Source organism: Procambarus clarkii, chromosome 18 (genome assembly GCF_040958095.1).
Source record: "Procambarus clarkii isolate CNS0578487 chromosome 18, FALCON_Pclarkii_2.0, whole genome shotgun sequence".
Lineage (NCBI taxonomy): Eukaryota > Metazoa > Arthropoda > Malacostraca > Decapoda > Cambaridae > Procambarus > Procambarus clarkii.
Genome location: NC_091167.1, coordinates 32552035 through 32569504, shown reverse-complemented (window position 1 = coordinate 32569504; position 17470 = coordinate 32552035). Strand labels below are relative to the sequence as shown.

The 17470-nt window shown below is 38.2% G+C and overlaps 2 protein-coding genes across 4 annotated transcripts in view; one reads left to right on the top strand and one right to left on the bottom strand.

The window, feature by feature from the left end:
* Positions 1-2563, top strand: part of rt (Protein O-mannosyltransferase rt) — a 40116-nt gene extending 37553 nt beyond the window's left edge. For both annotated transcript variants that reach the window (XM_045736775.2, XM_045736774.2), the window contains 2 exons: positions 297-392; positions 1454-2563. In XM_045736775.2, coding sequence (XP_045592731.2) covers positions 297-392; positions 1454-1687 — 330 coding nt within the window. In that variant the 3' untranslated portion in view covers positions 1688-2563. The remainder of the gene's footprint in view (positions 1-296; positions 393-1453) is intronic.
* Positions 2564-4072: 1509 nt separating this feature from the next.
* Positions 4073-17470, bottom strand: part of LOC123754396 (NPC intracellular cholesterol transporter 1 homolog 1b) — a 32202-nt gene continuing 18804 nt past the window's right edge. Inside the window, exons 13-20 of one of the 2 annotated variants that reach the window (XM_045736771.2) lie at positions 16615-16768; positions 13215-13373; positions 12504-12646; positions 12053-12155; positions 10325-10500; positions 8322-8447; positions 7368-7508; positions 4073-4737 (exon numbers count right to left, since the gene is read on the bottom strand). In XM_045736771.2, the coding sequence (XP_045592727.1) occupies positions 4519-4737; positions 7368-7508; positions 8322-8447; positions 10325-10500; positions 12053-12155; positions 12504-12646; positions 13215-13373; positions 16615-16768 (1221 nt within the window). In that variant the 3' untranslated portion in view covers positions 4073-4518. Of the gene's footprint in view, positions 4738-6570; positions 7269-7367; positions 7509-8321; positions 8448-10324; positions 10501-12052; positions 12156-12503; positions 12647-13214; positions 13374-16614; positions 16769-17470 lie in introns of those variants that run through there. The other variant, XM_045736773.2, reaches the window with a different exon arrangement.

Sequence of the window (17470 nt, the reverse complement as noted above, 5' to 3'; positions counted from 1 at the left end):
GTTTACACTGGGTAGAGCAAATATACAGTACTAAAATATGGAGTTCAATGAGAATTAAAGTAAGCCTTCAAGACTTCATAATAATTATTAGCATAATACTGTATTACCAATACAGATCACATATCATATTGTCAAATATTTGTTAATGACATATTCAATTTGCAATTACAATATTTTAATTATTAATTAATTTAATAATTACATTAATTTAATAAATTACAATTACAATAATTTTAATTAAACTGCACAAGGATTTTTTCTTTAAGTACCAAATATATATATTTAATATTTTCCAGATTCTTGGAGTTGGGTATGCAGTGCACTACTTCCCATACTTCCTTGTCGACAGGACACTTTTCCTCCATCACTACATACCAGCTTACATTTTCAAAGTGAGATTTACTTTTATTATTAGTTAGTAAAATTTGCTAGTCCTTGAAAGTTTTCTTGAGGCGTGTTTAGCTTCTCAATAAATGGGTGGGAAGATTGTGATAGAGCTTCTTAAGTTTCCTCCCACAAAGGGCAGAATTACCCAAGATTAAAGTTAGTGTCTTTGCCTACCAAGGCCCTTGGGGAAAAATAAAAGGCGGGCTATTAATGCTGTGCTTTTCTATTGGTGACTACAGGAGAGCGAGATCTAGCTCTTTATGCTCTGCGTCTGGTGAGCTAATTACTCTCAACATAGTTTTCACAAAGAGTTTAAGTTGTGGATGGAATTTACATAACCCGTTGTTCCAATTCATTTTACTTGCTGACCATTCATACAGGGAATGAGAATGTCTTTACATCTCTAAGACTCAATTGCATGTCCAACTTCCACTGATGTCACCTTGTCCTACCTCCTTTTAATTTAAATAGCTTCCTTTGTCCACTTTGTCTATATCCCTCAAGATTTTGTATGCAGTGATCATATGTTTCTTCTCACCTATAAGATTGTGAGGAGTTCCCTCAATCTGTCTTCATAGCCGAGCCCCTCTCCATTCTGGTACCAATTTAGTTGCAAACCTGTGAAGCTTTGCAAGTTTATTTTTGTGCTTCATTAGGTGTGACACTGCATACTCGAGTAATGGTTTGAAGGGAAGGGAGTAAAAGTTTAACTTGGCATGTTTGATATGTTGGATTCATGGGAGACAAAGTTGGGAAGAATGGGGTGGTAACAATTGCAAAAAAAAAAAAAAAAAAAAAAAAAATTTAAATGCCAAAGCAGTTTTGAGCAAATTCTCCCGCCCACATTTATTTTTCCCACACCACATTCTCTTAATATATATATCTGAGGAAAAGCAGATACCTGTAGCTGTGGTTTACTATTAAACTTAAAAATATAAACTATATAATGCAACATTTCTGTACCTACTAATTAACCACTGAAACATGGTCTTGTCTATACTGCATTTTATAAATAAAAATTGTTGTTTACAGGTAGTTAAATGTATATAAAATTGTTCCCTTTCAGTTGTGTCTGTTGGCAGCCATGATAGAGCATGGGCATTACCTTGTGCTGGAGTACTTGAAGGCTCCTCGTCTTGCCAGAGTGTACCTGGGCGTTGTGGCTACCTGGATGATTTCCATCCTCTATGTATTTTGGTTCTTTGCTCCTGTAACATATGGCACTACAGACCTTACAGCTGATCAAGTGATGAGCATGGCTTGGAGGGATACCTGGGATCTCATTATACATAAGCAGTAACAATGTCATTAGCACTTTTTTTTTTTTTTTTTAAATGTTAACAGAAGTGAAGTTTAAAACTATTTAATAGTTTGTGAATAGTTTTTATTTTTGTATCCAAATTGTGTAAGTACTGTATTGTTGCCAGGTAGGTGAAACTGTTTACAAAATGACATGTTTCTATTTTAGTATCATATTGACTACAGAGTATTTTTATAGGTTTTGTGTTCTACATTAAATAAAGTATCCTAGCATCTGTACTGTTTTTGTCAGTTTCACATACTGGTAATGAATTAATAAATGGAACACTTCTTGGAATATACTTTCCATGGTTTGACAAGTACAGGATACATGCTCCTTCAATGTTTAACAAAAGTCCTTAAAATACTTAGTGCAACCAGTACCAAATGAATCTCCATCAGTGTGTGTACATGTTTTCAATGTGCCTTCCTGGTAAATGTGAAAGTGTAATTGATGAAAATATTTTACAAAAAATATCTGATGCTTCATGTTCTTAATTTAAATTAAATGTATTTATACAATTTATATGCAAGTAGATTAGGGCACTTGTTGGCAGAAATACTGTGTAATGCTTCCAAGTAGGTCTTCCTGTGTGTGTGTGTATATATATATTAACATTACTTCATATACAAAATATAGGCAAGGTAATGTGTTATATCAAATGTTTCGTTAAACTTAGATGTGAATATAGACCGTTGATATTTTGTATTTGACATACCATCACTTTATTTAACAAAAAATGATGGATGAATGCTGGAAGTTTAGAAGGCTAATAAATATTAAATACTATTTAATCTGGGTGGAGGTAATGTAAAAGTTATTCTCAATTACTATTTTTGTATATTTGTTACTTTGATAAATAAAATGTTATTCTGGCATTGTATTTTAGTCGGGTAGAATGGGTGTAATTTCTTTAGACATTTGCTGTTTAAAGTCTTGAATCCTATTTACACAAATTTCATATCTTTGGTAATACAGTACTGTCAATCATTCAAAACATTTGAATGATTGACAAAAGTCACCAGTATGAACACTGATATATCTACACTAAACAAAGTAAACAATAGAATGAGCAATGTGCATTCTCAGGAGTCAGGTTATTAGGATTGTTCAATTACAGTATTGAAGTATAAAGATGCAAATGAGGCAAAACATATCTGAAGACTTGAATCTCTCCTTAGATGTTTATATCTGGCTGTGGATGGATATGCATGCAGGACAGTGGGATATTTTTCCAAGAGTGGAAAAATATAAACTACTGTATCAACATTAAGGGCCCCTGAAAGACTTTGCAAAGCCCTCTGAACCTAAGAGGGTTTGGAGGGTCTGCTGACCCTCTGATACCTAGCTAACCTGTGTTCAAAAGGGAATTTGATAAACACTGCCGAAGGATACTTTATCAGCCTGGTAGTCCAGGCAACCAATCAGAAGGCCTGTTCAGAAATGGGGCTGCAGGGACATTGGTTCTCGAAACCAACTGAAGGTAAGACTTTATTAACCAAATAGAAAGGCACCATTAAGGATATTCTGTATAATTGTATATAAAGTATTCAGAACACTATGTAGCTTCTCAAACCATTTGATTTCTGTTACCAGAGCAAAATAATTTTTTTTAAATAATTTAAGAAATTGATTCTCTGGAGGTACTGTATTGCATCTCTTGGTGAACCTTAATATGAGCAAGAAAAGGCAAGAGGAATTGAAAAATCAGTTGAGGAAATGTTCATTTAAATTTTTCAAAGTTCTTTGCCCTAGGCAGTAATTTTGCATTAATAAACTATGCTCAAGGAAACCAGTCGTTGATACGGTAGATGAATAATGTTAACACTTTCGAAAATATAATGACTATAAAAATTTAGCTTAAAGCTGATGAGTAACTATTATACATTTTGTAGCTTTGATATGTTTAAGAATTTTAAGGTACTGCACAGAGATTGTTCTAGAATTTTTTATATTATTAATTTTTGTATATACAGTATGTCAACACACCTTTTTGGGTAAAGGAAACTAGCCTCCCTACTATAAAGTAGGAAATAGGATAATGTGCTTTTATATAGAAAGTCCAGTATATAACCAGGTTGGAATAGTTAGGTGGTGGATGCCAAAACCATTTGCAGTTTCAAAGATTTTTTCAAAATAATAGATTTTAAGGAAGACTGGACACCACGAGCATATCCTCTTATCCTGAAAGATAATTGCACACTGTGTAAGGAAAGTACAGTACTACAATTTTAAGCAGGGTCAGGTAAACTTAATATTCAAGTCAATATATACTTAATAATATCTTGCTAGAATGCATACATGGAAGGATATAGTACTAGTGAATCTGTACTGTACTATGTTAATGAAAGATCTATACATCAGTTAAGTTCTGGAAACAAAAAGCTCTCTAAAATTTTATTAGACACTTTCTTTTAACATTATATAAATTTAATACAGAGGAGGAAGGCGTCTTCAGTTAAAATCCATCTTTATGATAGGATTCTAAAATAAGAGGTCTACTATAATTTAACGAGTTAAAGGATAGTTTGAATACGTATAAAGTTAATCATTCAAATGTCTAATTTTAGCAATTAAAGTACAATTCTCGTCAATCTGACTAATATTACTGTAGTAAAGGGGGCCAATAAAATAAATTTTATATACTGTACCATAATTTAAGCAGCATTTCATTGCTTTCCCCCCCCCCCCTTTCCCTCTTCAGAGTGATCTTCATAACCTGTACCTTGCCAGGTAACAAAGGCTACCATCACTTCATAGAAACTTCTATAATTGGGCAAAATGTATGCAATGTAAAACATTGTTCAAAACCTTTTTTGGCAGAAAATAGACTAGTCAGCAGGCACTTCCATGTATTTTTGTTCATCAATTTCCACTTCATTAAGGGGATAAAGCTTTTCACGAGCTTTGGAGCAGACATCACTATCGCCACTTTCTTGGTCAGATTGTTGCCTGGACGTGTGGTAGGGCGGTGGACCTATTAAGCTCAGCAACACAGGCAGGAACACCAGGCCATTGAATACTCCAAATACAAACACTCCAAAAAATATCTAGGAGAAAATGAGATTAATGACTGGATGAGTGGCACAGTAATATTAAATGTACAGAAGTTATAAGTAAATGGTGTCTGTATGGACTTGACCTGGACTGGTTGGCCCAATGGTTGCCTGGACTGCAAGGCTCATTTTATATACAGTATATAAAAAAATAGAGCAAGTTATGATTATCGTGCTTTATAATGAGTACAATATTTACATCTAACCCCCACATTAAAGGGGGCCTATTTGAATGCTTTTAATCCAACTTCCGAGGTTGATCGATCTATCTCTCTCGCGCTCGCTCCGCACCAGCCAATGTACTCTGACCCTTTGTGGCAAGTATGCTTAACTTCCCTGTATCTACTTCCTGCCTGGACATACGGCAGCCTCTGTATTATAAACATATTCCTGGTTATGTGGGCATCCTGGGGACACCCAACATGACATTACTATCCAGGGTTAACAGAGATAGGGCTTGTGCACAAGGATCGGTGCACTGTGCACTGCAATGAGCCATTCAAGTTAGCTGTGGGAGAATCCTGAGACCATTCTCACACAAAAATCATTTAGGATTGGTTTGAGAAATGTGAAATATAGCTTATTGGGAGGATCAGAGTACATTGAAAATAGTTGCCTTGCAACATATTTATCACAAGAGGAAGAAGAGATTTGGTAATGAGTTGTTAAAGAATCCCACTGATCTAACAGTGTGATCTAACACTACTGCTCCTTGCCAACCATTGTCTTCCTGACAAAGGTATTAATTGTAAGGGACCTCTCCTATCCTTTATCAATCTGTAAATTTCTAGATAACTTTCTCTCCTTAATGGAGATCTGTGAAACCAGCTGTAGCTTTTGGGATGAAGTATTAATGACAATTAAGGTTGGGAAGTCTATGGCCCCTGGAGAGGATTACCTTGCAGTTACTTTTTCTTTCGAAGGTTCCTAGGGTCAACGTCCCCAGGGGGGCGGTCTCTGACCAAGCTTCCTGCGGTAAGTCGTCTAGTCAATCAGGCTGTTGAACTCTGCTGTTATTTGTACACATTACATTATAAAAGCATAAATAATCATCATATAGTTTCTAAACATTAATATCCCAAATTAGCCCAACTTGCTTTTAAATTAACCTCAAAAGTAGCAAGTAGCGAAATAAAACGATTTGAGAACCCCGAGCTCCCGAAGTAGCCCAATTCGCTACGTGTAGCCCAATCTGGCAACACTGCGGCCAATGGCGGCGTACCCTATATTTTTTCAAAGATGGAGGCTGTTTATTTTATTTTTGTAATTTATTTATATATACAAGAGTTCTTACATTTTTGTACAGCCACTAGCACGCATAGCGCTCCGGGCAGGATTACTATTGCCCCTGGCACTTATATTACTAATATAGGTGCCTCCTTTACCGTGCGTGACTTTTAAATCTTAAGTGTTACTTTAAATCATATGTATATGATGTGTGCCATTCAGTCACTTTTACCCAAATTTTAAACTTTAAAAGCTGGAACCCAAATGACTGTGAAAGATATTAATTCAGTCTTTTTTTTTTTTAAAGGTCAAATGTAACACATACAAGGGGCAACAGTCTCAAGTCCAAGCCACAATGTAGGACCAAACAGATGCTTTTTCACCCAGTCTTAAAAACTTGTGTAACTGCCTACCCATCAAAACCGTAAATGCCAAGACATTACTTCATTTCAAAATCGAGTAAAACAAAATCCCCAGAAATATTGGGATCTTTGACAAACCGCCAGCTTTCTATTCCTGTCATAGCCACTAGTGGCAGTGACCCTCAGGTAAATAAACAACTGGTACAGTTCTTGAACATATCGTTTATTTATACATAAATCTTTCTAGTCCAATTACATAGTTTAAACTTGCTTAGCAAAATGAACTTTGGGGTTGGTTTCCCGAGTCCATTATGTGGCGCTGTGATCTTCTCCACTACCACCACAGGATGGTTATGGGGTGCATAATAAATGAACTAAACTAATGTAGGCTAGATGTTTTATAATGTCTTAAATTTAGTGCCTAATGGTAGTGAGAACAAAATATAAATCATTAACAAATATGTTAAATGGGCAAAGGAAGACAGTATACTGCTTGAACTTGAGTTTTTCAAATAAAAGAGCAAAAATTGTAAATCACAACATATAAAAACACAGGTACAGTATACCTGGAGGTTTCGGGAGTTGTTCTACTCCTCGAGCCCCGCCTGAGGCCAGGCTCGACTTGTAAAATATATATATATATATATATAGTATATTTATTGTTATTCCCTGTCAGGCACATTTAAACCTTACATAGCACAAAACAGTTTCACCTAAATATAATATTACAAAACAGATTTTGTTTCAGCACTAATAAATGATTTCACCTAACCTTTTGAATATAATTGCCAAATCTATAAACAGTATCTAATTAAACAGTTTTTTAGAATCAAGATATCAATAGACCATAGCAACATTTACCTTGTAATAGAGTTAAGCTTGGAAGCCCACCATACGTTTACTGCCGCTCTAGTCTAAACAGAGTTCCAAGAACCTCTGGCCAAAAAACAAAAAATTACACAAAATCGGTACCTAAGTATACAAACTATATTGACCTCAAAGCAGTTATATGAAACAAACTCAAATTCCACTTACTTTGAAGAAGGAGAGGAAGACATGGGAGTCCGACCTGGCGAGGAAGACGAAGGCCAAGAAGGTGGAGAAGGCGCCATTGATGACAGGTGGCCCCATGTCCTTGACAGCCAGCCGGACCCTCTCATCCCGGGAACCTCTCACCTGTGGCACCAAATACTGACGCTATAATAGTCGACTTTGTGCTACTGACAGACGGACGGGAGACATCTCCCGTCCGTCTGTATTCTTATCTCGTATAGTAGTAGGGATGAAGGCGTATGGGCCCCTTTTTTTCTGGAAAAAGGGGCCGATATGTCACACCGGATTCACCGAACTTTGGAAAAAGGGGCCGATATGTCACACCAGATTCACCAAACTTTGGAAAAAGGGGCCGATATGTTACACCGGATTCATCGAACTTTGGAAAAAGGGGCCGATATGTCACACCGGATTAACTGAACTTTGGAAAAAGGGCCAATTTGGAATTAAGGAATTCTTATGAGGATCTTGTCCTGATAAGTTTTGTTTGTTGTTTTTTCTGTTTACGTTGTAGTAGATATAGTTATCGGGAGATATTTGCATTATTATAATTCATTACTTTATTGTGCCATCTTATTAATTGTGATACATGAATGATATACTTAAATTGACATATTATATATAAATTTTTATGTGCATGTTTTTATAATCTGGTGAAATATTCTTTGTATGGTACAGACTTGTGAGGCACTCTGGTTGAACATATTTAAGAGACAGGTATTACCCCTAGACAAAGCCAATAATTACCCCTGTAGTTCAACGAGCTGTGTGGATGAGACGTAACAGTCAGTTCATTGTAAATACCCGTTACTCTCATATGTTCAACTGATCTTTTTCTTACAATATTTGTATATGGCCTACATCTGTACACATGGAGGATTAACAACCCGAACACCAAGAAATCCATACAGAAAGAGAGAGAACAAAAAAATTGACCTGCATGAAGTGTAGAGCGATGTGGGCAGAGTAGTCGACACACAGACCTATACAGAGGACCAGGTTGATGCAGGTGATGATGTCAATGGTTAGGTCCCACCACGTCATCAGCGCCATCACGTTCACCTGTACAGGAGGAAGTCAGAACAATTGACTTGATATAATGGTCCAGGACGGACCGAAACGTCGTCGTCTCTTCAATTTCTAGTGTGTGGTTTGGTCAATATTTTTAAGCCACATTATTGTGACTTTTCATCTGCACATTAATTATACATTGATCCTTAGCATTTCACCTTGGATTTAAGTAAGCTCGTCCCAATATAGACTATGGTGTATTACCCACCACAAGTCATACTGAAAAGGTACATAATGGGTCTCTGTATGGAGAGTGTGATGCTGATCATGCAACATACTGAATAATATAGAAGGAAACAAGGAAAAACTGCACCATACATTATAGAATAACAAATGCAAAGAACCCATGGTCAGTGAGGTCACCTCCAAGAAACAAATGATCCAAATCAATGACTTGATAACTGCACAAACCATTTGTATACCTCTTAAAAAATAATAAAAAATTCACAGCATGATTTTAACAAGATTCACTCCAATTGAGAGCAGAAAAGATTGCAACATTATATACCTTAACTTTAGCAAATCCCTCGATATGGTGTCTCACGAGACTGATTATAATGATAGAAATGCATGGTAATGGAATGTTATCAAACTGAATCTGATCACGATTATTTAAAAGGAAGGAGTAAGCATATAGTAAAATCAGAGTTGGAAACTATTGTAAGTAGAGTGCCCCAGGGTCTTGTCCAGGTATCTATGTGTACCTTGTGTAAATGATTTATGCAAAACTAAAGAACAACATCAATAATTTAGCCAAAGATGCAGATATGGCAAGAAATAAATTCAAGAGCCTAAAAATTGCTACAAGACAATTTAGACATAAAATAGATAGATTGGAAAATTAATACTACTGTACTATCAGATGTAGGATTCTAATAGTTATCATATATCAGCTGGATAATGTTGAAATTGCCAAATCTGAAAGCAAAAGGGATCTGGGCATCATGATATTAATCTAGAATACTTCTTTAAAAAGGCCACATGTAATACATACAAGGGGCAACAGCATCAAACTCAACAAGTTGCAATGTAAGACAAAACAGGAGATGCCTTTTCACCCATAGATCCATCTATGCATAGAAGCCATAGAAGCCAAGACAGTTCAAAGTCAAGTTGGATAAAAATCTACAGGATAAAATGTGGGGAAAGACCTTTGATAAGTTACTAGCTTTCTGTCCACCCCATCAAGGCCAATAAATAAATTGTGGTCATTGGGTAAATGATAGATTTCTTGACTTAAAAAGATCCCTACCAATGTAGTTCAAAATAAGAAAAATAGGTTACTTTGAATCTTATTATGAATAATATTATGAATCTAAGTTATACAAGAAGAATGACAAAGTTAATCTCACGGATTAGAAATCTTCCTAATGAAGAGATTAAACAAAAAAAATTCTAGAAAGGTTAAGAGTAATCCTAACCTTAACCTATGTTAAGGGTTGACATAATTGCAATATAAAATTTATATAATAATAACAATAATAATTTATTTAGGAACAGTACATACAAAGTTGCAGAGTTACAGTACAAACATTCTGTTAGATTTAAAGATAGAGGTAGTACATACAATACCTAAAGCCACTAGTACGCATAGCGTTTCGGGCAAATATAGCAAAGGCAATATAGCATACTGTATAACAAAGGGGGATGTAAATATGGTGTTAAGCACAGTATATCAACACAAAATAGGACAAGAAATAATGGTGATAAGTTGGATAAGTTCAGATTTAGGAAATACTTTGGTAAATACTGGGATAGAACTAGCAATTTTGATTTAGAGAACAGATTATGCCCCACCCCCTGTCACCAAGGCCACAAGAGAGATGGTGTCTTTCGCATAAATTCAGGTAAATATGCAGGTGTCTCACCAGAGTAATGGTGACGGAGAGGAGGACATAGCAGGAGGTGATGAGGTTTGCGATGAGAACAAGTGTCATGAGGAACACGGCCACTATGGCTAGGCTCAGGTTCCTCACCAGCTCCACCATGATGACCTTGTTTGTCTCCCAGCTGCTGTACATCATAGCCAGTGGGGCTGCAAAGTCTGAAAGGGCATCAATGCAGGTGAGGTTTTCTGCTGGGCCATTCAGGTGCGAGTAAACAACTCTGGGTGTTGCCAATTTCACATGTAATATGAAAAGACTATGGATATAAATTGGAAAACTTTGATTCAGTTAAGACCAGGGGTAAGTGCTGATTTGGATTTTTTCTAATTTATGAAACAAATTATCAATTAACACACTATAGACCTAGGATCGCCGAATTGTTTTAAGGGCAAGATGTATGAATGAGTTTGGGTGCATATTAATATAAGCCGCCTTATATGGGTCAATAGGCCTTCTGCCATTTCCTGTAATATTATGTTCTTTATGTAGAAGAAAGGAGCATTATGGTGCAGCAGGTTTGTGCAAGCGTAATATGGTAGCACTGGTTTGCACTGGGAGCCGGTCTGCCGAGCGGACAGCACGCTGGACTTGTGATCCTGTGGTCCTGGGTTCGATCCCAGGCGCCGTTGAGAAACAATGGGCAGTTTCTTTCACCCTATGCCCCTGTTACCTAGCAGTAAAATAGGTACCTGGGTGTTAGTCAGCTGTCACGGGCTGCTTCCTGGGGGTGGAGGGCCGCGGGGACACTAAAAAAAAGCCCTGAAATCATCTCACGATAACCTCAAGATAAGAAGCATAATTTGGTAGCACTGGTTTGCACTGGCCATCATTTCACATTAAACAAGTATTTGTGAAGCTACAGAATACAGCCAAGTACTAAGTTACAGAATATTTCAAAGTGCGAGTTAAACGTTACATCAAAGTACAAGGACGTAAGTTTTGTAGAATTTGGAGTGACAAAGCCATGTGTTAAGGGTACAACTGCTGGTCAGATGTCTAGATGATGATGATGATGTTTTAGATTCAGCTACTGGGAACAAAAGTTCCAAGTAGCACGGGCTATAGTGAGCCCGTAGTGGACTTACCTGGCACCTTACCTACCCGTAGTGGAGCAGTTGAGGGTATAGCATACTGCCAAGAGTAAGGTTACAGGGTACAATCAAATGGTAATCAAGCCAAGCGTCACCATGTACAGGTGCTGTCATGTCAGATATAATGACTTGATGCAGGTAAACCTGGAGTTGCAGGACACTTGTCTTTAGGTAGATAGGTGCACAAGTAGGCACTCTCCCTTCAGTGCAACAAGCAGGAGCTCCTGATCCCCCCACCCCGGTACAATACATTCAGGCGATTGCCCCCCTTCTCCCGGTGCAATATAAACAGGCATTTGCACCCATTTCCAGTGCAATACATGCATGTCCTCGCCTCCTCCCCTGGTATAACAAAGCAGGTGCTCACCCACAGTGAAACACAAGCTTCTGCTTGCCTCACCCCCGCCCCTAAGTAACATTAATGAACCAAAAAAGGTGTCACTAAGATAACACCTGTGTGCAGTTACACAACTCCAGGACAAGTTTCTTGTTAGCTCTTACTCGGCTTGGTGCCGAGTAAGAGTTAATTTATGTAGACTCAGTAAAAGAAGAGCTACTCTAAACAATGTGAAGAGATGTTGCTAAACCATCCATTGGATATAGACAGATACTAGCTTGCCTGAAAATCCAGCATCATTCACCAGCTGCTTGATTTGATCCATAGCAGTGATCTGTTCATCCCGTCCTTCAAGCATCCTATGGCTGTAGTCGAACTTGCACGCCTGCAGAGAGAGAGAGAGAAAGAGAGAGGTCCTGATGTACCCACACAAGGATCCAAGTGTTATTGTAATTCGTCTTATTGGAACTCATGGCTCTAGAGTACATGGTATTCTCCTAAAATTCGTGGTCACTTTTGTTTTTAATTTCTTGTTTACGGTCCTCTAAAAAACTAGAATATGGATCCCAACAGTAGTATGGAGTATACTGAGAGAACTTGTTCATAATTATGCCCTTCATACAAAACGTGATATGATAATAGATGACGATTTAAATGTGCCAATATCAAAAATGGGAAAGTTAGCAACAGGAGAAAGAGTGACTACTGTCACTATAGTGTGTGGGGTACTGACTGTGACTGGAGGCGTGGGCTGAGCGACAGTCAGGTTGCCCTGGAAGTGGAAGTAGGTCTGGAAGCGGGAGCCGGCGGGAGAGAAGAGGAAAGCTGACAACACCTGCCTGAAGAAGGTGTCATTGAGCGCCTTCCCACCAATGTCTGCCGAGAGTGGTGGTATAGGGTAAAGCTTTGCTAGATTTTTTGTTTTGTTTTAATTGAACCCAATAGTTGGTAACCTTTAGATTTTGTGTTAGTTTATTCAGTTTTGTATACGCACATTTTTTTTTTTTTAGATGTATATTCTCGTGTAATTATGGTCAGCGTGCATATTAACAAATAGAGCATAATAACATCAGAATAGTAATGCACTGTTTGTTATGTTAAATGCATTAATTAAAACAAATTATATCAATAAATATTGAAATATTATTGAATTAAAAATTTCACATAATTCAAATATTAAATATATTATCTTTGTATATAACGTGGGTTCAGAATTATTAGATAGTGAGAAAAAGTTGAATTAGTTGTACAAGCCGTAATCTTGTGTCAAGTTGACTGTCTATCTGTCGGGTCTTGTGTAACCATGTTTCCACCTTCATCCGAATTGACTTTAGTTTATTTATCCACACACACACACACACACACACACACACACACACACACACACACACACACACACACACACACACACACACACACACACACACACACACACTACACTAACCCTCGCCAGTGTCGTCCTTGGTGTAGCCAACCATCAAGTCATACCAGGAGTCCACGGCGGAGATGTATTCGTTCTCCTTCATCGCCGCCGTCAGCTGACCAATCTTCTGAAACTCCTGGGAGTAGTTGAGGGCCCCGAGGTATACTGCTCCTCTCTCGCCTGAAGAAGAAGAACAGCGTAATCAGTAGGAATCTGTACAAGGATAAAACATGTTGGTGTCCTGAAGAAACATCAGTGAGAATGTGTGTGAAGCATCGACGCGAGAGGAAAAGTAGTAGAAAATGATGACAGTAAATAATATTAAATTTAATACTGTATTTATACAACACCTTCTCCAATGTATAGTATAAAGTGGGTAAAGTCATTGTTTATTATATAAAGCCATACAGTAACTAAGCGTTTCGGCTATTGCTTTTTTTTTTCGTGCGTGCAGTAGTCTATCTGTGAATACGGGAAAGTGATTGGCGCCGGCTAACTAATGCACTGACTAGCATGCACTGAGATAACCCACGATGAGCTACTGGATGCTATAAAAAGTGGCAGCTCCACTGCTCCGGGAAAAGATGGAGTAACGTATGACATACTTAATTATTTAGCCGGTATGAAACCTAATCCCTTACTTGATTTGTTTAATATGAGTTATAGAGAGGGAAAGTTACCAAGAAAATGGAAAGAGGCTGTCATCATTCCTATCCCTAAGTCAAACGGAGGCTACAGACCTGTCTCCTTAATATCCTGCTTTTGTAAAATGATGGAAAGGATTTTGTTAAATAGGCTACTCTACCTTGTAGGTGATAACATGTCCAATAATCTCTTTGGTTTTATCAAAGGCAAAAGTACTGCGGATTGTCTCTTAAAGTGTTTGTCTAATGTGGATGACAATTGTAGAGTTTTTGTTGATCTACAAGGAGCGTTTGATAAAGCCAATGGGGAAGTAATCTTATACGAATTAGCCAATCTGGGAATAACAGGGAGATTGCTACACTGGATAAGGGATTACCTGCAAGGCAGAAAAGGTCAGGTGTATTACCAGGGATACATGTCTGAGGAACGGAGGTTTCAGTTAGGTACCCCACAAGGGGGAGTATTAAGTCCCACCTTATTCAATGTATTAATGAACAGATTAGCATCAGAGATGTATCCTCCAGGGGTCACGACGATCATATATGCTGATGACATTCTTATACAAGGCACTTCTGGGAACAAAATTCAAGATGCTCTTAACATACTTGGTACAACCTGTCACAAGTTAGGCTTAGTTATAAATGCAGATAAAACCAAATACGAGTATAGGAAACGAAGAAATATAACACTTACTCTAAATGGTGTGGAACTGAGCCGTGTACAGAAGTACAAGTATCTGGGCATGTATGTTGGATACACATGTGAGAGTAAAAATGCTGAAATAAATCATATCAGCACCTTATGTAAAGCCCGTCTGCATCCTCTAAAAGCACTGGCTTTTTCTGGTAAAGGTGTTGGGGTACCTATCTTGCGGATGTTATACATAAGCACTGTTCGCTCCCTGATAGACTACGCAGCACCCGTATTGTCTTACACAGGCCAAGGCAGAATTCAAAAAATAGAGCTGATACAGAACGAGGCTATGAGGATTATTCTTGGATGTCAAAGAAATGCAATGATTGAAATAATGAGAATGGAATTAAATTTACAGAGTGTGTGTGATAGAGTCCGTGACATTAACACTAGAGTATCTATTCGTTTCATGCGGAGAAAAGGAGGGGATAAGCTGTTTGAGAGCGTTCAGACCTGCTTGAGTGACGTACACACTTCCAGGAAACTGAGGGAGACACGCTATACGAGAGGATTAGCTCATGACCTCAGGGAATACGACGTACTTGACTGCTGTAAACCCTCTCGAAAGTGTAATATGTCTGCTCCCTGGAAAGTACAGAAAATAGACGTCGAAATTGTACCCCTCAAGGTGAAAAAGATTCATCATGAACCGGGACAATTACGGTGTTTGTATGGAAGCATGATATCTCGGTTACCAAGAGGCAACAGTTTACATGTATATTGCGACGGGTCGGTGGCGGAGGATGGCAGGGCAGGGTGTGGTGTCCTAATAAGGGATTATACGGAGTTTGGGACTGTGGACAGGATAATTGAACTCCGGCTTAGTAATTATATATCATCCACACAAGCTGAACTGCAGGCCATTCTGGCGTGTTTGGAGGAAGTACGTCATGACGACAAAAATGTTTTTGTATTTGTCGATAGCCGAGGAGCACTGGAGTCCTTAAACAGTCGAAACCCAGTCTTCATGTCTATAGTGGAGGACTGTAAGAGAAGAATAACTGAGATACAGCTGAAAGGTTATAGTGTGAAATTCATGTGGATTCCATCTCACGTTGGAATAGTGCTCAACGAGGTGGCGGATGACTTGGCCAAACGTGCCACATCAAAACCACAAGTTGACATTGAATGTGAATTCACAATGAGACAAATAAGAAGCAAAATCAGAAATATTCAGGCACAGGCGGGAGTGGAGAGGAGAGAGATAATGTATGAGAGTAGTCAAACCATGCAACACTACATGTATGTGAGTCAAAACACCCATTTCACTTATGGTAAAAGGAGAAATGCTTGGAGTGACTCTGTGTACATGCGGCTCAGGCTTGGGTACAAATATTACTGGGAATATGGGATAGATGTTCATGGTAATGACACGAAGTGTAAACTATGTGGTATGTTAAGGTCTCACACCCTTGCCCATTATATTCTTGATTGTCCGTTGATTAGTGTATATAGAAACACTGAGATAAGGACTGTTCCTGAACAAATAGCCTGGATGTGTCACAACGGAAAGGTTGATGATATTCTTGAGAGATATAAGAATTTTGCACCAAGATTGTAATATTTTGTTGAATTATCTGCAGGTGTCTTGCAATTTGTCTATACAGTATACCTAGGTCATAAAAGTATTTGTGTGTACGTCTGATAACATACTACTTGTGAAGGAGGAAATGTATATTTTTACCTCTCAAAATGTTTGGTAATGTGTTTATTTGTGATGTGTGTCTATGTATATATTAACACGTTGTACTGAATGGGGTGAGAATAGCTTGAGCTACCTCATCCCTTTGTGTGTATTTTACCTCAATAAACTTATTTCATTTCAATTTCAATTCAATTCAATGCACTGACTCCTGTTAGTTTGAAAAGTACTGCTTCATAATATCTACTTTTTAAATTATTAATAAAGTTCACATCTAGAACCTGCTCCATTTAGTTCATTACAGTTTTCTATTACTACTATTACGCAAAATAACAATTATTCTCCAGGACATCTGAATTCCCCCATAACCCTGACCCCCACCCCACGTTCTTCCCGTCTAGACCCGTCCACCTACGGGTCCCCACTCTTCCCTGGGCTTACCTGCCTGGGGGTAGTAGGTGAGGATTCTGGAGAGGAACTGGAAGAGGTAGGAGGACTGAGGAATGAACCAGACGGGGTTGAACTCCTGGCGGAGGTTGGTAACGCCCCAGACACTGGCACCAAACATCACGGCCGTCACCGCCAGCACCGCCACCTGTGCCCACACCAGGAACATGCTGTAGCCTCGGGCTGGGGTAACACTGGTCTCACGGGCTACAGTATGACTACCGACCGCGGACCGGGTCAATACCTAAAGCTGATGGAAACTATTCTGAGAGAATAAAGACAGCAGAAAATAATGAAAGCCATTCATAGTATTGGAGGTTTTCAAATAACAATGAACCGTTTTGTGGAAGCGTTGATTTGACATTGCGTGCATGCGTGTGTCTTATACAAGAATAATTAATAACAACACGCGATTCTGTTTGTGGATATTTACGCATGAGAAAATAATCCGAATGCTTTCGCAATTTAACTACCACATTTTCAAGGAACACTGTAGTCTTTGAAAATATATTTAATCACGAAAGTGCTCTTGATTATTTTCGTTTCATTTTTATATGTAGATATTTACGCATGTATATAAAGAAAATATCTGGATCTGAGGTTGGAGGCCAGACACCGGTGTAGCCTCGCCCATCTTTCAAATATTTCACATGAGGGGATGGGGAGTATGTAAGTGTTAATGGTCACTTGGGGTTGGCCCCAGTACCACACTAAGAAATATCAGCAACTATATATAGTTGCTGATATTTGCCCCCACTCCTCATCCCGTGTGATTTTCATAAAATAATGTGTGAAATAGCAGTTGTGCTTTCCCATAGAGTTATTTTTGCAGATTCTTCAGTGCTTCATA